The sequence below is a fragment of the Lonchura striata genome, chromosome 8, assembly GCF_046129695.1.
Source record: "Lonchura striata isolate bLonStr1 chromosome 8, bLonStr1.mat, whole genome shotgun sequence".
NCBI classification, from domain to species: domain Eukaryota; kingdom Metazoa; phylum Chordata; class Aves; order Passeriformes; family Estrildidae; genus Lonchura; species Lonchura striata.
In genome coordinates this window covers 9,972,610-9,992,957 of record NC_134610.1, presented here as the reverse complement: position 1 = coordinate 9,992,957, position 20,348 = coordinate 9,972,610, and the positions used below count along the sequence as shown (strand labels likewise).

Below are 20,348 nucleotides of genomic sequence, written 5' to 3'. Positions count from 1 at the left end.
CTGGACATGTCCTCCCTATGGTTTGAGACACACTGGAAATGCTATTGACAGACATTAAGTGTACTTGGATCTCAGGCTGAAAATGTTACACTCAGCTACCAAAATATTTTGTTTCTCCTGGACACTCTTGCATTACACACTGTCAAATACCCTGAGGATGTTTTAAGCTCAGGTCATATCACCTTCCTCTGCATGCATTGAGCACAAAAAAGAGAAACATGGTTTTAGGGAACACAAGAGCACATGTATGAGTGTTGTGGATAAACACAGACATCTGTCTGTGGAAACTGAGGTTTCCATATTGGCTGAATAGAGTGTAGGAAGAGCAGAAATGCATGTATTCGTCTGGGAACAATTTACATGTAACAGTGATTGCACAAGTCAGAGCATTTTATTGGAAGTGTCTTCAGGGAAAGAAATTAAGCAGGGGCTGGGAATTTGCTTATCAATAGACCTTATTATTCTTCTCAACCTTTGATAAATGAACCTAGCAAGTTCTTTCAGGCTCCTCTCAATATTCTACTTGTTTGTGCTGAATTTCATTGGTTCATATTTAGCCTTCCCTGATAATGCGATGTGACAGAAAATGTAAATTACAGAGTCAATGACATTTCTATTCAGTTGAATCAAAGCAAGTGAGATCAACTATCAAACTCTTTGGATTAACATCCTTTGAAATAGAATTTATTACCTTGTTAGAAACTAAAACAAAACACACACCAAAAAAAAAAAAAGTATGCAACCATTTTTTGTTATTGGAGTTCAAGAAGGAAATTTTATGGAAGGAGTGTCCTTTGGGCATGCTTCAGTCAACTCTGTCAAACAGAGTGGCCAAAAATGATAAAATTCAAAACCTGCAGCCGCTGGTTGCTTTGGGAGTCACATTACAGTTGTACAAGCAACAGTCTTTCATTTTAGAAGGGAAGCATATGAATGCAGCCAAAGGCTTTTCAATGCTATTTTAGGTAAGCTGATCTTCATAAAGGCCATTGTAATCTCTGGTGCTGCCCAGGTTTTAGGCAATATTTTCATTTCATAATACGGTTTCTGTGTCCACTGAAGCATCTGCTTCAACGTGCCAGGCTCCGTCGTGCACACTGTTACATCACTTGGCAAATGAGGTCACCTCAAGTAAATGGCAGTATTATGGAAAAGGGAATGAAAACCCCAGGATTTAACTGTTGGGAATCAAGCTGCTGCCCATCATGGGCTGAAGATCCTGCAGCAATGCTGGAAAGGCTCAGAGGGTGCAGTGGGCAAGGCAAGGAGTAGGGAGGACTCCAACACAAGTGATCATCTCTCCCAAGTTCTTTTTTCCTCAGTGCCAAACACTGTCTGAGGGTATTGGTATGCAACAGTTTTGCAAACTCTCCCACTCAAGGTTGGCTTTGCTTCAAGCAGAGATCACCCCTGCAGCCTTTCTGCAGCAGCAGTGACCTGGTGTTATGTGATGATTAATGGGAAGATTGAGCTGAAGCAGATCATTAGGATGCCCTCAACCATCACAAGTTCTTCCAGCCTGAAGCCTGCTTGGCACCCAGCTCCTTCTTTCAGTCATTTGGTAACATCTGTGGTTTTTCTAGAGTGTACTACATCCCTCTGAAAATTCACTGTCTTCAGTGTGACACTTGCAAGGGGAAAAGGGGCAGGAAAATGTGCCAGCCAGAACCAGGTCTTCCTTTAGTGGCTTGTATTGTAAATGCAGGCAAACCCAATGGGAAGGAATGATGATGTCTGACTCAATTCAGAAGGCTGAATTATTTCTTTATTATAACTATGCTAAAATACATCAATATACTATATAAAAGGAGGATACTAAAACTACATACTACTTTCTCTGACTCTAACCCAACTTGTGACCCTCTCTGATAGTCCAGCCCCAGGTGGGTTGGATTGGCCATCAGCTCAAACAATCCTCACCAGAATCTAATCAAGCACTCACTCCAGGTAAACAATTCTCCAAACACATTCCACATAGGAAAAACAAGGAGCAGAAATAGAAATTGTTTTCTCTTTCATTTCTCTCTGTGCACCTCTATGAAAATCCTGAGAGGGAGAGAAATGTGCTTGCCACAGGCTTGGAGATGAACACCACTTACTGTCACCATTCCTCCCAAAGTGTTTTATGTATTCACATCTGCATTCCCCTTTATGTTCTATTAAACCAGCCTAGTACTGAAAATCATGCAAAGCAGCTTGTCCAAATCCACCTTTGAATCAATTTTGGGCCTAAGGCCCTGATTTACAGTAATGGGACCTAGGGACCAATAATAATAATAAAAAAATAGCAGCTATTAAATCTGTATAAAGGAAATGACTTGGAAACAGAGAGGGATGCCAGGCTGGTCTCTCCAGCAATGGCAGAGGGGAATCAGGCTTACAAGACCATATGGCTTAGACATAGTTTAAATAATCTCCTCCAATTAAAAACAAAGCCAGTTTTATGTCAAACATCTGTTCTGTGAATTCATCAATTTAGGCAAAAAAACCATCAGAGGATATTTTAAGTACTTCATCATGGTTTTGGTTTCTCTGTGATCCACACCCATTTTGAGAGAGTTAATATCCCTGAAGGAGGGATGCTGTGGTTTCCTATGATGCTACCAGGCATGAGGGCAGGCTTTTGTGTTTCTGTGTGCTGGGCTCCCCATCCATGCTGCCTTCAGATATCCAGCATTGATTGCAGGAGAGGGGGGTGTTTAGCAGAGTCCAGAGCACCTGGGGCAGGTCAGTGAAGGTCAGCAGAGGGTCTGCTGGGTATGGCTGTCACTGGAGATGATATCTATCTACTGTAATCAATCTTATTTGTGTCTAAACCACAGTGGTACTTGGCTACTAAATCATGATTCCTGCATGCTGGCAGAGGTGTGGGAGAGAATATAAGATTATCCCTTTTCTTCCTTCAAGCCCTCACTTCTTATAGCAGGACCAGGAAAACACAGCTTTGAAGCAATCTACAACTTCTTGTCCTGGAAATGTCTACTTTTTACTTGACAAGGAGAGGGAGATCTCTTGGGTTTGATTGAAATTATATCACTTTTCATAAGTTCATTAAAAGTCTAACTGTGCAGACAGAAGTGTACTAATTTAAAATAATTATCCAGATTATAAAGGAAATATAATCTGGGGATATGTGTATTAAGCAAATCTGATCTAGTGTACAAACTAAGATTTACTTTGGTCTAAAGTTCTGGTACTTTGTTCTAAAGTTGTTAGTGCTTTTTTTCATTTACAATTATATCATTTGTTTCCTTCCCAAGAGAGCCATCTGAGATTTCTCCTCTGGTTACTGTGAACCCCTGTTCACAGTTCTTCAGGTAACTGTTTACTTTTAGTGTAATTTAAAAGCTGAGGTGGTTAATTAAGGACCTAATTATTTCCTTATGTTGATATCAGTGAATCTGTAGGTTCCTTGCTGAGAAACAAATAGTGGGGTCATACTGAGCTGGGAGCACTGTGGAAGGAGGAAGGTTTCTGGAAGATCTTTTGGTGTCCCTTCTCAAAATTCTGCTCAGGGCAGAACGCCCCACTTAGATAAAGACAGATATTCATATAACCCACCTTTTGCAAGGGCTTATTTTCTTATCCCTTGTGTTTCTAAAACTTCCATCAGCCTCAAATCCTTCTTTTCCATCAGTACCAGGTATGTGATGCCAGCAGCTGGGTTTCTATTTTAAACTCATCAGCTGTGAATGAAGACTTTTTACTGTGCACATTTGCCTCTGCTGCTTATACCTGGAGGTGTTTCACAAAGTTCCTGACCAGAATACATGATCAGATTTTGTGTACTTGCTAAGAGTGTCTCAGGAGTTGGTGTCTGATGAATTATCGGTGACTGGAATTCTTGATTCCTGGTTCAAAAAGGTGCCACACATGAAAGAAAACAGCTAGTCAGCTCCCTGATTTTAGTCTCTTCTTGCATTTTTATAAACCCTGCATTGGTTTAGAACATCTTGTGGCTGCAAAAGACCAGCAGGTAGGGTTTACCTTGGAGGGGTCCAGCCATCTGCCTTGCTTACCCTCCAAAACCAAAGGGTTTTGGAGCCAGATGTGCTGGCTGTGTGTCACTGAGGAGCACAGATATCTGCTCCATTTTGTGCTTCTCCAGGGAAGGGGAAAGAATGGAATTTGGGTACCAGCTCTCTGAGCCAAATGCCATGAGGAAACCCTCAGATCAAACACAGGCATGCTCTGGTTCAATTTGTTGCATGAAACAAAGTGAATCTGGTTGTCTTTATCTTCAAAAGCATTTTTATAGCTAGAAATGCTGTTTAATTTGGATCAGCTTTAGTCTTACTTTCTGGAAAAAGGCTCCAGAAATAATTCAGACAGCTCCATTCAAGCTGTTCTGCAGATGTCAGCATGTGCCAGAGTCCAAAATCCAGCAGAGTCAGGATATGGTTGTCTAATAGGAACTCCAGCAAGAGATGCTGGAAAGGTATGTACTGTTTGAGACCATAACACCAGATTTCCTTTCCTTTAGCATATTTATATGTCCCACGTGCCATTTGTCGATTCTTCCTGCTGTGGAATAACTTGCTGTGTTTATATTTATAATGCTGCACACCCAGATGGCCTCTGTTATATCCCCTTGTTGAGAGGAGCAAAGATGCTACATTTGGCCCATTGGATGTCACCATTATCCCAGCCATGTGTTTGATGAATTACCTAAATATAAACAGACCTTCCCCTGGGGATCAAGCACTGATCCTCTCTGTTGAGTCAGACAAAGCAGAAAGAGTGGGAAGCACCAATTCCCTCTTCATGGAAGATGGGACCTGAGGACTAAGAAGGATTCAGATGGGTCAGGTATTTTCCACTGAATTTTCAATTCAGAGCTATTCAGTCCAGAGCAATGATACTGACTGTAGCAGGTTATTCCTGGTTAGCCCATAGCTTCTGAAATACAGCCTGTCTTCACAAAACCAGCCCTGAAGAGATGCAGCAAAGCATCCACCAGCATTGCCAGAAGAGGTTTTAGAGTGAGAAACATGGGTAACTCAGAGTTCACACTCCAAACAGAACCTGGTATAGAGTAAAAAAAACTAAAGCAATTCTCTAGCACTGAAATTCCTGGAAGGCTTTTTTTGAATTCAACCTCTCACTCTCTAACCTCCTATTAAAAAGAGAATCTCTATGAAATTACAGAAATGTTCACAAATAACTCCATGGGGGATAAGATTTCTCATGTCTGTCTCCCAGCTAAATTGACAGGTCCTGGATTTATTTCAGTGCAGACAGAAAATCTAAGTGGTTTTATTCACTTTTTTTAATCTCTTGGTAAGAATGCAAATCCCATTCTTTCTCCTACTGCCTCTCTCACCCTCTTGAAATAGGCTGTTTATGGGGACTAAATGTTTCTATTCAAAATTGGCTTTCATCCAGAACCAGAGAGAAAGCCTAAAAGCAACAGAAAACTAGCAATTTATATTAGGCCGTAGTGCTGCAGCACACAAAATGCTTTGTTTAAACTAGCTGAGCTCTGTGTCCTCTTGAATAGATGTAAATAACCAGCTTGTGTGGGTTTCCACAGCAGTGTTGGCATATTTCAAAACACTTAGACTTCAGACACCTGCCTCCAAATACCTGCTCCCCCTGTTGGAAAGCTAACCATGCCCACTTCATTTTCACCTGGAGTGGACTTAGTACTACTTAAGATCTATTTTAGGGATTTATTTGAGGGAAGGAAGGGCAGCCTGTGACCTGGTAGGTGTTTTCCATCTGCACTATGATGACGAATATGCCTCTGGTGTTCAGCCTTGCTTCCTCTGGCTGCTGCTTTGTGCCTGAAAATGAAACACGTGCACAGTGGCCACACACACACATTGTGGCTCAGGAAGGACAATCTCATGGCCATCCTGCCCTGAGCAGTACCTGCTGTCCCTGGAGCTGAGCTGGCTCCTGCTCTTGGAGCAGCCTGGACACTCGCAGCAGGATGTGACCATGCCTGGGATCATTTTCTTTGCTTGCACTTCACTCTCCAGCAGCTGATTGGCGCTGGAGTGGGTGTTCCCAGGAGCAGAAAGGCTCGTGTGGCTCTGACATGATGTCATGTCTGACATGAACTGCTCACATCATTGTTCTGAGGTTTGTGAGCAGCTTCCTGCAGCAGAGAGGGAGATCCCAAGCCCGCACTGGTGAATGGGCAGGGCTCCCCTCCAGCTCAGATTTGACCCCTAGATTAGAATATCATGATGAAAACATTTACATACGGAATGCACAGTGATGTTTTCTAGCCCAGGAACTTGTGAAGGCAGAGGATGGGAGATGGTTTGCTGATGGCAGGCACTGTGGAGACAGGCTGGGGCTCCTGCCAGCTTCTCTCAGGACATACAGCCCTCTTGCTTCCTCATTACATTTTGCTATTTGCTTCTACCATTTCCTTTTCTTCCTGATTTTAAGGCTGTTGCTTGCTGTTTAATTTGTTAGATCTGTCCTTGTGTCAGATCTTTCAGTTATGCCTTGTGCTCTGCAAAGGCATGTTGCATTGTTATTTTTATTTTAATGTGTGTGTCTCGTTGTGCCATATACAGATTAGAGTGCTGTCTGGGTTCTAAATATATCCATTCTGTGGCTTTAATAGTGGTTTTAATCACAGGAATAATAAAAGTGAACATTTTATGTTAAAATGTGAAGCCATTTACCTGTGAATTTCAACCCCAAGGGCACTCTCTATTTTCCTTCCAAAACAAATGCAATACGTGTGAGAAACCAGCAGTCCATCTATATTCTTATTTCCATGCTCCGGTGTGGAGGGAAGCATGATATACTACTCTGAAGCTGGAAAATTGTTCTCTAAAATCAAATTAAGTACCTAACTAACAGCTTGAGTGATCACTTTGTAGGTGAAATAATTTCTGTCATCGGGAATCAGATGTATTTGCATTATTCCTCAGTGGCTTACAAGTTGCATACATATTAGTATATCATAAGTTTTCCAGAGAGATTACTTTGCTGTGGGTTAATTTGGGAAGAAAATGTTCTTTGTGGTGTGGTGGTATGTAAGACATGGAACGGGCCTGGGAAATACTTGGAAGCCCTTGGGCAACAGGAAGGGTTCTGTTCTTTGGAGCTGGCACCTAAAAATGATCTGTTCCCTTTTTTGTTCTTTGGAGCTGGCACCTAAAAATGATCTGTGGGCTCTCCCTGAGCTAACTGCTTGTATTTACCACCTGCACCTACCTGAAAAAGGTGCAGGTGAAAAAGGGAAACTGCTTAATTCCACCTGCCAAAGAGGGGCTCTTTCCCTGGAAATGTGTTATTTTAGCACTGGCTCCAGCCAGTCAGTCGGAGCATGTGGAAGCCCTGGTCCACATTTCCATGCAGCAGAACCTGGAGCAGCAAATCATATAAATTCATGTGCCTTCAGGGATATTCAGGCTTCCAGGGAGCTGAGGGAAGCAAGCTCCCTCCCTCACACACCAAAGGTGTGGTCTGAAGGTGGGGGGAGCAAGAATCTTGTCTGCTGAGGCAGAATTTGATGTCACACCAGGTGCCCAGGAGCTCCTCCAGGGGGTGATCGCTTCCTGTTCTCATTCTATTGACTTTTTGTTATAACGAAGCAAAGGAAACAGGCACACAGAGCTGGAAGGTACCCGAGGTACCTGCATGGAGCACACCTGCCTCCACTGAGACAACATTTACAGGTGTTGCCCAGACTGGAGCACGTGTTTGTGTCACAGATGTTTGGTTCTTTTGGAAGGGATGACAAGGCATAAACTGATGTTAGGCCAGCTGCCCCTCAGCCCCCAGAGAGGAGGGCAGGGAGCTGCTTAGGGCAGCACTGCCCAGGCTGATGCTTCCTGGGATGTGCCTCGTTTGTCCTAAACTTTCCCACGTGTTTCTTGACCAGGCTTTTTCCCTGGAATATGCCCAGGCTTATTCACCTTTCCTGCTTAAGCAATGAAAATTACTTCTTTTTCAAAATTCAATCTGAACCATCTGAAGACAATTGCTTTTAACATTCTGGAACATCCTCTGCCCATATAATTGAAAGCAATGAGTCTGGGGATGCTGTCTGAACCAGTTCCTTCATGTCCAGGCACTGCATCTCGTTCTTAGATAAGCACCTCGAGGACAAGCAAGAGTTAATTATTTATAGCAAATTCAGTTGCTGTGTGATGGTGAACACGGACACCTAGTGGTACTCCGGGACAGGGTATGGAATGCTCTAAACAGCTCTGTGGGAGAGAAGCTGATAGAGCAGAGTATTTGTTCACATTTTGCCCTGAAAGAAGGAGAGATTTGATTATTTTCAGAGAAGATATCATAGATAGCATAATTTGGGAGAAAGAAAGTCTACTTGGCATGGAATAGTGGAAGAATTAGGAGAAATCCATCACTTTTGGTAAGATGTGTCTGTGTATTTAGCAAGAAGTAATCAGTTTTTCTCTTCCTGTCTTAAATATCCCACACCATGCCAAATCATATCCTATATTGGGTCAGGAAGATTTTCTACTCTTCATATTAGTCCACAGCAAAGAAACCTCAGCAAATATTATAGCAGTATCTCATTCTTACCATTCCTGTGAATGTCTGTTCTCCAGTTATGGAGAGATTGTCAGCATGCTGAGTGGTGGGTTTGCTGATAAGCTGCCAGCTAGGTGCTCCACTGACCCCTTGTGCACTGTCATTGGTGCCCTGAGCTCCTTCTGCCAGGATTAATGCCAGCACTTGGTCTGAACGGCCTCAAACAGCTGCCATGGTTTGTTTTGTTTGTTTTTTTCTATTTACTTACAAATAATCTTTCAGAGAAATATTTCCTTCTTCTTCCCCAAATCTAGCATTTCGTCTACGGCAGAGACACAGGACAGGTGAGAACCAGTCCTTGTCCACTGACCCCTTTCTGTAATTGTGAATATCACCCCTGTGAGTGGGATGCCTTTCACATCTGCATTGGACACAAAATCCCCTGTGCCACTGAGTGGGGAGACAGGCTGTTCCCATGGGAGTGTGTTCTGGGGCTGCTTGGGCTGAGCTAAGGGATTTTGAGACTGTGCCAGCTCAAGAGTGAAGTCTATAGAGATCTGTGTGCTCTCCTCAAGGGCTCCCACATTCAAGCTGAGAAATTTTTACTAATTCCACAGTTACTCTGCATCTGACAAGATTTCTTCCAATTCAGTTGGGTTTACAAGTCATTCATTTAAAATTGTTGTAGAATATCCTTGGTTTTAGCTTCATATCCTAAGAAAATGAAGTTTATAGTATTATGCTTGTTTACTATCCACATCTTAATAACTTTTGAATCAGTGAACTAATTTCTATCAAAACTTCTATCAAATTTGACACTGGAGTAAGGACCCCAAAGATTCCTGCATACCTCGGAGAAGCATGCAGCACACAGGACAGAGAAAGTGAGTCTAACAACAGGCAGGCAGCAAGAAATCCACATTGCAGAGGAGCATTAAGAAAGATTCCTCAGGCCAGAAAAACTTAGATTTATTCTCACACCTTTTTAGACATGCAAGGATCCAATTCTGAGATCCAATTCCGTTTAAAAAAACCCAAGCTTTGTTAAAAACAAACCTGTACAATCACTTCTTTATGTGCACACAAATGCTTATATTCCCAGTCCCTGGCTATACAGGGACTGTGGTTACACAGACCACTGTTGTCCTTTGAAAATCACAGGGTGTGAGGCTGAAGGAAAGCAGCAGTTCCAGCACTCAGTACGGAAGTAAAATGTTACATTTATTCCTAGGTACAAATCCTGAAAGTCAGCATATAATCAATCACTCTGTGTTTATATATTTACACCTCTGGGTTCCATCAGAGAGCATGGGAGGAGCTTTTCTGATCTGCCCCATCAGGATTTCATACCTCCCAAGAGGTCCCAAGAGCAGCTTTGGGAAGATGAGGGTACATTTCTTGCCTTCCAAGAAAAGAGAAGCTGTTTCCTCACTGCTCTGGTGGCCAGTGGGATGTGCCTTGCTCTAGAGGAATGAGCTGGGAGTTGTCACACCATGAAGCTCAGCACTGAGGCATCCTGGGCTATTGCCAAGCTAGAAAGTGACCCAGAAATTAAAGCAACAAAAAAACCCCAGGGTTTCTGATGGACACTCACAGCTAGAAGATTCACAGCTCAAAAACTCCCCCACAGCTAACATTCAAAAGGTTACTGGGTGGGTAGCTTTGGTGTCTCACTTCAGCCCAGCAAAATCAATAAGAAGCAAAGGAAACCAGGGGCACAACGTGTTGAACTTTGACAAAACAAATTATTAACTTGGCTTCTAAGGAACACAAATCCTTTCTTTGCCAGTGTAAATATGATGCAGAGATGATTTGCTTTCATCCTACCCTCGCTAACATCTATTCCTTTTTTTTTTTTTTTTTTCCTCCCTGTTGAACCTGGGCAGTTGTCTGGAGGGTGTGAACTAACTGTGGTGCTCCAGGACTTTACAGCGGGCCACAGCAGCGAGCTGAGCATTCAGGTGGGGCAGACAGTGGAGCTGCTGGAGAGGCCCAGTGAGAGGCCAGGCTGGTGCTTGGTGAGGACCACGGAGAGGAGCCCGCCACAGGAGGGTCTGGTCCCCAGCAGCTCTCTCTGCATCTCCCATTCCCGCAGCAGCGTGGAGATGGATTGCTTCTTCCCTTCAGGAAAAGGTAGGCAACAGCCCAGCTGGCTGAAGATTGTTTTGGGTCTCCCCTTTTGTATCATGTAAGTGCAAAGCTGCTTGGGCTGCTCCTGCAGTCAGTGGGTAAAAGGCTGTCCAGTCCTTGGTGAGTTTTGTTCCCAGGTCCCTGTGAATGGGCACAGCACTAGCCTGACTCCATGTCCATGAATCAGTGTTTGTACATGTGCGTCTTATGCTATGTGGTAATCATTGTCTTGAGATTCTGGATAAATATAAGACTTTTAAACAACAGAGGGACTGTTTTCAGTGCCTAAAGGCCTAGAAAAAGGGAAAACCATGCTGTCTATATACTCAGGATGCCCCCAATTGTGGATATGTTATATTATGATTGCCAAAGTGCACACTAGCTCATGTTCTTTTAGTATATCCTCGTCTGTAAATGCAAAGAGGCCACCAGTGAGCACTTGTGAACTGGAGACGTTGTGTGTAATGGCACAGTGCAATGGGGAAAGAATCCTTTACAGTAAGTGTGGAACAAAACACATCTCTGGTATTACCCTGAGAGCTGGGGTTTCACTCACAACAAGTGGTGAATATTGTTTGTCTCTGTGGTGTCTGTGGCCTCTTTAGTTGATGTTCTGTTCTGAGCAATGTGTGTCCCACATACAGCATCCATTCAACCAGGCTTAGGAGATGCTCCAGACTGATAGACCAGGATTGCTTCAGCTAAGTGTGGCCAGAGCAGGTCTCCTTTTGGCTATGGCCCCACTTCTGGCCATGCACAACACAAGTAATGTCCAGGGAGGAAAGGTTCCTATCATCCCACTCCTGACTGGAAGCCAGCAACCTGAACTGTCTTTTTAAATTCTTTTTCCACTCAGCATTAAGAGAAATAGAATTTGATCCATTGTTTCTTGAGCAAGTTAGGCTCTGTGGTTTTGTTTGTTTGGAGAAAAAGCACTGAAACTGAGCTATAGTTTGTCCTCACTCCCTGCCTGCGCTCCCGCTGCAGAGGCTGGGAGTGGGACACATGCCCAGGACAGAGCAGTGCTGTGGGGCCAGAGTCTGCTATCAGAGTTTCCCTGCAAGAGGATCTGATCCAAACCCGGGGGACAAGAGCTCAGCTTCTCTCAGATTTGATCCCCTCAGCTGTCAGCTCTGTCTGCAGTGTGAGCTCCAAACTCCTCATGCACTTCTTAGACCCGCTGGCAGCTCTTCTGCTGCTCCATTCCCAGGGCCCTGCTGCTGCTGCTGCTGCCACAGGAGCCTGTCCTGGCCCTCAGCTGAGAAGTGCTGCAGTTGCTTACACAAAAATTATCTGTGACTTAACAGAAAGGTAAAGCTGAAAATCAGCCTGGTCTGTGTAAGAGCAGTCACTGGCTGGCATGGCTCACAGGAAGCTGGGGACGTGTCTGCTGTGTGCGTGGTCCAGCAGCTGGGCTTGTGTCTCTGCTCCAGGGCACTGTGAAACACCACTCAAACCACATCTGGGAGTGTCAGGTTGTAGAGCTTTTCCTTAAATGAAATAAAACTTCAACATTGCAAGAGTAGGCTGTGAAAATGAAAGCAGGAAATTCTGGGGTGGGGCAGGGGCTGAAGGCTGGCAGGGGACATGGAGACTCAGCTTTTGGCATGACTGTGTGAGCTTCAGGGCACAACTGTGCCCCAGGCAGGGAGGGATGGGTACAGTGCTGGGCTGTGGCTGGTGGACCCGTGCCCACTGATAGCTGGAAGCCACCAGGCTGTGTCAGCAGAGCAGCAAGGCTTTGCTGGCATGCTCTGCCTGCATCTGGGCAGGTTTTCTCACCTAACACGCTGCCACTGCTCCCAGGCTGGAGCTGCCTCTTGGCCCAGCATCCCTGAGCAAGGGAGTCTGGGGCAGGCTGGCTCCAGCCGTGTGTTCATGGCCTTTATTTCCTTTATATCTCTTTCCCCCTTGGCCTCAATTTTCTTCCTGCACATACCAAAGCTGTATCAGGGAGCCTCAGAATTAATGGGATCTCCAGAAGTGCAGCTAGAAATAATAAAAATAACCACCCAGTCCACAATTTTGGCCAGTGTACAGCAAATAGGCTCTGTGTCTAATCAGTTCTCCCTCTATTAGGAAAACAGGAAATTGTTTAAACTGAAAGAACAGATGCTGGGAATGAAGAAAGGAGTAAGTTTAAAGGGGAAAATGCAGTAGCTGCTGAAAGAGCCTGCTGGTCTTATGAGGTTCTGGAAAGATTAGCATGACAAATGGTTTCTGACTATTCATAGTTGTGCCCTTCTCTACTTCCAGTAGAGTTTTGGCACTGGTTAGATGCAGAATCCCTTGGTCTAGGCGTCCACAAAATCTTACCTTTCTCTACAGCCCAGAACAAAGGCTAGCACATCTTATATCAACATTGATGATGCTCCTGGTCTGCTTCAAGTATGTAAACATACACCGTTGCAGAAAGCAGGTTAATAGCTGCATTTTGCTTACACTTACCAAGGCACATAATTCTTTGCTTTTACAAGCACAAGTAATTTCAATAAGAGAAAGCACCTGCACTCAAAAGTTAACATTTCTAACAATAGTATTTACCATGTATTTTAGAAATATACAGTTTTGCAAAGTATCAAAACATAGTTACATCTTCATAGACAGAAACGGCAAATTACTCTGTTTGGTCCTATTATAAGTAATGATGGAGGATAAATGTAAATCATGGCTCATAAAAGCTACCTATTGTCCTTAAAATGAAAAATTAACAAAAGTAATATGTCAGCCAACATCTGAATAGATGAAGGCTTGAATGATTTGGTGGGGTCACCAGAACATTTTGTAAAGCAAGTCCTCACAAAGCCTTTCTGAACAGTCCAACTGAAAGCCACTAGAAATGCAAAGCCAAACTTCACAACTGAACATGTGCTCTGTCTGGCTCTCACTCTTTTACACCATTCCTTTGAAAATCGGTGGTGAATTAACATAAAATACTGCAAAAGGAAAGGCATGGTGTGAATATAATGGAACACACCCAGAAGACAACATTTCCTACCTTTTGTAATGAAATATCTGTACAGATCTCTCTTGTTGATCATTAAGAATGCAGAGGCTTTAAGGACTGGTCTCCCAGCCTTCCGTCTGACTCCTGGCTGTGTTCCTTTGGAGGATACACATTTGATTTTTTCATAACCTGACTACAGCCCAGAGCACAAGTATCCTCCTGCCTGTCCTTCCTTTCTGATGATCTGACAGTGTTTGCAATTACCCTCTGAAAAAAGGCAAACAGGTTTCTGGGATCAACCTTTTGCAAGTGATATACAGATGACTGAGTAAAAGGAATTTGTCTGCAGTCTCTGTTACTGGGCTCCAGAATTTGTAGGATGGATTTTTTTCTGACTAGTATTCCTAGGAAGGAAAAAGAAAGATCTCTGGTACTAGAAATGAAGCTCTGTTTGAACTATCCCATATGAATATATGCAGGAAAGCTGTGCCTTTTATTTCTGTCTCTTTTATCCTGTAACTGAGCTCTAAGGTATTAAGCTATAAATTTCAATTTGAGAGAGAAATGTACTTGGATAGAAAGCAATTTAATGACCTTCATTAAGCCCACTGAGCCAAGCATATTCCTGGTGGCAACCTGTTAACTTTGAGTGATTTCCAATTTGAATTTGGCCCATGAAAAAATAAGATGAAATCTTGGTCTTAAAAGTCATTATCTGATAACCCTTTACACAGGTCTTTTCTTGTAACATCAAGCACATGGGGTAACTCAAAGAAAAACAGAGGTTGGTTCTTGCAGTAATTTTAAGCAACCTCCATCACAAAAAGAAAAAGAGGACATTAAAAAAGAGACAGGGTTTCATGGCATTTGTTTTGGATTGATGATACATGAGAGGAGGGTCCTATTCAGGACCCCAAAGCAGATCCTGCCCACTGGATAATTTGTTTGGTGCATCTCTCTGGAGGAGAGGAGGAATATATATTTTTAAGATGCTGTGCAAACATCTTGCTGTGCAGGCTGAAGTCCACTTAACAGCAGGGCTGTGGTGGCAGTGGTGGGTCCTTGTACCAGAGCAAACTGACAAAGAGTTGGATTTTTTCAGAGGAGGAGGAAACATAGATCTTGCAGGGTGTATGTTACCATCTTGCCTGTGTTTCCCATATGGATCACTTTGTCCAGGAGTCACTGGCAGAGCACCAGGCTTTGGGCAGGAGGGATGAGAGTTTTGGTGTTGTGCCAGTCACAGCTCCCATATTTGGGGGCCACCCACAGCCTGAGAGAACCTGGGGCTGGGAGGTCCCATGGCAGGCTGGGCTGGGACAGCAGGAAGCAGAATAAGGCTTTAACCAGGCTGGTGAGAAGAGTGGTATCAATAAAAAAGAGGTCACACTGAGACCTGCATTTTGGCAATTTCTCCACGTGGGAAAGAGCAGGTCATTTAATGCATTAGTGTGCAAAGCTGGTGACACTAATCCAGCTCTAGCTGTATTTGAAAGACTCTTTCCTCCAGTTCCTGATCTCAGAAGAATCATCTGTGTAGGGAAAAGCATAATTGTTTCTTCCCACATCTCTGTTTTTTAAGAACATCCTGGGTTTCAGTGCGGGAAAAGAGTTTAGGCTGCTTTTGTTATATCCTTGTTCCTGTTGAGCTTTAAATTGTGATCTGCATTGGCTCAAGCACTTTCTCAGTTGTGTTTTAAACAATCTCTGTTGCAAACATATTCCATGGTAATGACTCCTGATATCCCAGGGGAGCTGTGTGAGGACAATTTAGAAGTTTTAGTGTGCTGCATTATAACTTCATTTGTCCTTGTGGAGACTGAGAAATTGTTTCTGTTTTTGAAAGTCTTAATGAAGAGAAGTCAATTAAAACGTTTGTAAGTCTGTGAACTAAAGGAAACATTTCATTAGGTAACACAGTTGATTTAACTGGTACATAAGCTGGTCATGGGGTTCCTATTAAACAAACAATGTTCAGGCTCCCATTGTCAATATAAATATGCAATGGGAACCTGACTAATTTAAATTTAAAAAAACAAACCCTCACTTCTGTTCCTGATACTGATCCAACAAGGGTGTTCAGAATCAAAATTTTGTAGTATATGCTGTCTTTCAAGAGAGGTCACATGGACCCCTTCTGCTGGCATTAAGTGCCTCATGGCATCCTTGTGACAAGTTCAAGACATGGTTTACATAGAAAAATCACACCAGGAAATGCTCATTTTCACTCCTTTTCAGTTGCAGTCGAGATGCTGTAATAAGTTGGTCACGAGTGTGGTAGGACATGGCAGCTCTCTGGGCTGGCATCAGGGTCTGCCCCAGCCCAGCTCAGGGCTGCTGCTCTGCCTCAGTATCCAAGTGTGGCTCCATGCAGCTGTGAAAGGAGCAGGAAAATAAAGATGAAAGAATTCAAAAGCACTTTGCTATTTCAGTCACGTCATCCTTTCCCTCTGCTGGCTTTCCCTCCTCTCATCAAAGTCTGTCTGCCTTCACTTTGCTGGCCCTTCACAGCTCTCCCCATCATCTCTCTCCTTTCTACCTCAGTGGGCAGTGTCTGCCACAGTGCTGGAGAGCTGCTGATGCCTGGCTCCCCTCCCTGCTGCTGTACTTTGATCCCACACTTCTGTGCTTTCCCCTACCTCACAATCACCCTGCAGAAGAACTCAGGCACCCATAAAGTGTCCATCCTTGGAGTTATCCATGCTTATACCTTCTCCTGGGCACAGTTATCTTGAAAATAATAAAAACAATGCACAAATATGCAGCCAAATTTCAAATATCACCAAATATGGGTGATGAGATCTGATTTTCATTGTGTCTAAGGGGTAAGCCAAGCCAAGGCTGAGAGGATGAGCCATATCTGTGTATGGGTATTCATATCACTATGCCTGTAGCTCTACCAGGGGTTTTACCTGTCAGGTACATCAAGAAAACAGAACTAAACTGACAAATAATTTGGAAATATGTGTCCTCCCCTACAAGTCACAGACACAGCTCATGTGCAGGCTGTGGGAGCCATCCTTTCAAGGTGCAGACAGTGTGCAGGCTGTTCCATGGTTTGTGAATAGCCCTATTTCACTGAGGTGGTATTTCTGTTTCATTATTTTTTATTTTCAGTATGGCATCACCAGATAGTAACACCTACATTCAGTCATGGGGACATACCAAGTACCAGTAAAGTCATTTATATTTATTGCTTCAGCTTCTTTCAGCTTCAGTTATCTAGTCAAAACAAAAGGCCTCCAGTACTCTACCTTTATTTTTATGGAGAAGGACAATTTTAATGAATGCTTTGATAAAACAGGAAAGGCTATTTTGGGGGAAGTTGCTTTGCTTTTGTACAGTGGATTTTTATTATTTTAAACACAGGATTCTTTGTTTAAAAGAGAGAAGGCCTGCAAATTTTCTTGTTTACTTTGCCTTTGCTTCCCCTTCTGACAGGGGGTGGGTAAAATTTATCCACATAGTTGCTGTCAGCTTAACCCCAAATTTCACAGTACAGTGTCTCTGCTGTTTTTATCACTGAAAAAAAGAAAAATTGAGGGAATTTAAAATGCTGTGGACCACTGAGACTCCCCAAGAGTGCCAAAGGGTTCAGTACTTGGTCTGGCAAGGAAACTGGAGAGAAACTCAGTAGTGAAATCCCTCTCTGTGTCAGGCTCAGGGCTGCAGTTCCTTGCACAGCCCCTGAGGAAGACCAGAGTCATAAACTCTCCGTGCCCTCCTGGTTCTCCTGCCTGCCTTACCAGTCTCCTTTCCTGGGGCCAGCTCATGCTTTTCAGGGCCAGGCTAAGCCAACCAAGATAGATCCCTTTTGCTGTCCTGCAGAGAAGTGAGAACTTCCCTCCTCAGCTGCAGCTCATGAAGGGGAGGTCCCAGCTGGCCCCTGGCTGCTCAGGTGATGGGTGAGTGGGTGGCCACAGCCCTCTCCTGGCCCCACAAGCCATCTGAGAGGACTTCAGCTGAGCATGCATGCTGACAAACAAGGCTGCATCAATCCTTTTTTTCCCAGCTTGTCTTCATGCTGGAAAAGGAAACGTTAATTTTTATTGCTCACATATTGATGTCCCAGCTGTTGGGAAACCACAAAGACCAAAGACTATTCTACTGAGTAAATATTAGACTTGTAATTAATTTAGATAGTTTTCTAGAGTAATGTGGGCTATGCAGGATCCCATTTGGCCTGGGGAAGACCAGAGGCATCTTCCTGACTCTAAACCAGTCCCCAGCCCTTCAGTGATCCCAGCATGTGGCTGTTCATGGAGCTCAGCCTTTCCTTGTTAGCAGCATCAGAGCAGAGAGGGGCCTTTGAAGCACCACAAATGGTGCTCACAGAGCTTGAGCAGTGCTTGTTGTACTGAGAAAGGACTCAGCTCTCCTGCTGTGGTACTCAGGGTCAGGGATCATCCAAAGTGCTCTCCACAGTTAGCCAGGGGAGGCACCTGCTGAAAATGGTCTGAATATCCTTTTTATTAGCTGCAAAGGAACCACGTGGGTGCCTTCTGTTTCTTCTCCTCGTGGGAGCTGCAGTGCCTCAGTGCAGTGCAGAGACACCAGAGCAAGCAGGCAGTTCAGTTTGTACCACCAGGTTTTACACCAGCTCTGACCCAAAGCCAGCAGCCAGAGCATCCCCACAGCTCTGCCCCACCAGTGAAAAACGAGCACCTGGAAAAAGGGTATAAAAATAGCTCCTTGGGTAAAGTCTCTTTCCTCTGTATTCAGCTGTGTGTGTTAAAATACAGTGGTGTGGTGAGGAGGGGGTGGCTCTGCAGCACTTGGCCCATGGAGCTGACAGGAAGGTCATCCCCAAAGATCAGCGGGAGCATGTGCATGACTTGCATCTTGTGTTTCCTCTGAGCACAGGCTAAATTTAGCATTTTCACAGATGGACATTGAACCCTAATCCATCTAGGACTGTGGGGTGAAGAGTGGGATGGGAGTTGTTTGCCTGGGCTTTTTGCTCTGTAACCAGCTTCAGTGCATCACCACTCATTGTTGTGTTCCTCAGAGTTTTCTGCTTTGCTCAATATTGTCTAACTCACTGGTCCTTTTCCCTGAAATTTTAAAAGTTTAAGCACAAGGGAAAAGTAAACTGCTGGTTCTGGGTTCAGACCTGGCATCCCTACTAACTTAATGTCAAACTTAATGTCAAACAGCACTATCACAAAGATTGAACCTATAACTACTGCTCCTTGCAAGAATTGCAGTAAGACAAATACTAATGACTGATGATTTTGGCATCCCCAAAATGTTGCCCCCCCGACTCTGTCAGCTTCCAGACAGTTAAAGGGACTAATCCTAAATGTGGTATTTGTACCCTGCAAGGCCTGTATACTGCTGGGCTGATCCTTCTGTTGCTAATCTTAAACAACAATTTTATGAGCATGTTTTGAATTGAACTAGTTCTGCTAAAAATCCCATTTCCCTGACTGGTCTGAGCCAGAAATAGGCAAACCATGATGCAAAGCACATGTGTATTAAATAATGTATTTCCGGTAACAGAAATTATGTTTCTGTGTATCTGCTTCAGCACACTGCACATATTTGATATATTGATCCTGACACAAGAAGCCTGATTTTCCTGTCATTTATGCAAGCATTTTGTCAGAGCACTTATTCCCAGTTACACATTTTGCAAAAGAGGCTGAAGCAATGTCAAATTTGCTTAGTTCAGATTAATCCCAAATTTTAGAAAGTAGAGTTAATGCTATTGCAACTATGATGCTCTAAAAGTCTAGAACAGGAGGTCATTCACATAAATGCCAGTGTATCTTTTCCCATTCATATTAGCTGCTCTCATAAAGAATATTATTTCTTTATAAAAATGTTGTCTTTAACTCCAGAACTATATTTTTCTTTTCTTGCAGGCAGAGTCCATATTTGACTGCATTTTCCTTAAATCTGTTTAAATAAGTCTCTCGCAATCTAGAACAGGAAAACCGATGTTAAACCATTTTTGTCCTTGGATGTCCTAAGCATTTATTAGAAGGTGCTATTTTACATTTGTATCATATATTCTTCATATGCATTGAATAGTCATTTATTCTGAAGAATTGTAATGCAGTTGAATAAGTTTGGTTTTTTTCTTCACAGAGTTTACAAAATACAAATTAAATTTTACACAGCATAGAGATAATTGCTTGCATATTGCAGGAAAGATTGGGATGGCCTCCAGCCTCGCTAAATGTGTGCCTTCCAAGAAAAACTGTAGTCATCCACTATCCAATACTTCACTGATAAAGCAGCCCTGACTTCTCCTTAGCAAGACAATTTGCAGCTCATGAGTGTTGGTGACTCCTGTTTTCATGAAGAGAACCTAAGGTTCCATTTTTCTCACTGATAACATTATACTGCCTGATGCCAAATGTCAGGTTTTTTTTATTGGCCTTTGCTTTTGCAAGCCAAAAAGATTACAAGTCCAACAGTAGCACCCAGTGATCATATTTCAAGGGCATTTTTCTCTGTCCTAGACTAGGGAGGAACACCAAAATATTTGAACCCAAGATACATTTCTAAAAGGTATTTTTAGGTCTTTGTGCAGTTTCACTTTTACTTCTTCAAGACTACCCAGCTCTTTATTTTCTCTATAGATTTCATGTATCTTCTGGATTTTAAGTTAATAGCTGTATTTTGCCAAGAAACATACATCCAGTTTCTTTGGAAATCAGTGGGAACTGCATTTAGCTACCAGAGAACAGATTCTGGCTTTAACAACCAAATAGCATTCTTCAGAAAAGCACCGAAGAACTTATTAACTCTGCAGGACTCCTACTCAGTGAAATAAGAACATTCTTCCTTTCAC

At 43.3% G+C, this 20,348-nt stretch overlaps 2 protein-coding genes across 2 annotated transcripts in view; both read left to right on the top strand.

Annotated features, from left to right (window-relative positions):
- The window catches only part of LOC110468287 (kalirin), a 405,960-nt gene that overhangs the window by 364,470 nt on the left and 21,142 nt on the right, over positions 1 to 20,348 (top strand). The window contains exons 34-35 of the mRNA XM_021526058.3: positions 8,784 to 8,813; positions 10,356 to 10,602. Of these exons, the coding sequence (XP_021381733.1) occupies positions 8,784 to 8,813; positions 10,356 to 10,602 (277 nt within the window). The remainder of the gene's footprint in view (positions 1 to 8,783; positions 8,814 to 10,355; positions 10,603 to 20,348) is intronic.
- KALRN (kalirin RhoGEF kinase) overlaps positions 10,497 to 20,348 on the top strand; it is a 95,492-nt gene continuing 85,640 nt past the window's right edge. The window contains exon 1 of the mRNA XM_021526047.2: positions 10,497 to 10,602. Within this exon, the coding sequence (XP_021381722.2) occupies positions 10,575 to 10,602 (28 nt within the window). The 5' untranslated portion in view covers positions 10,497 to 10,574. The remainder of the gene's footprint in view (positions 10,603 to 20,348) is intronic.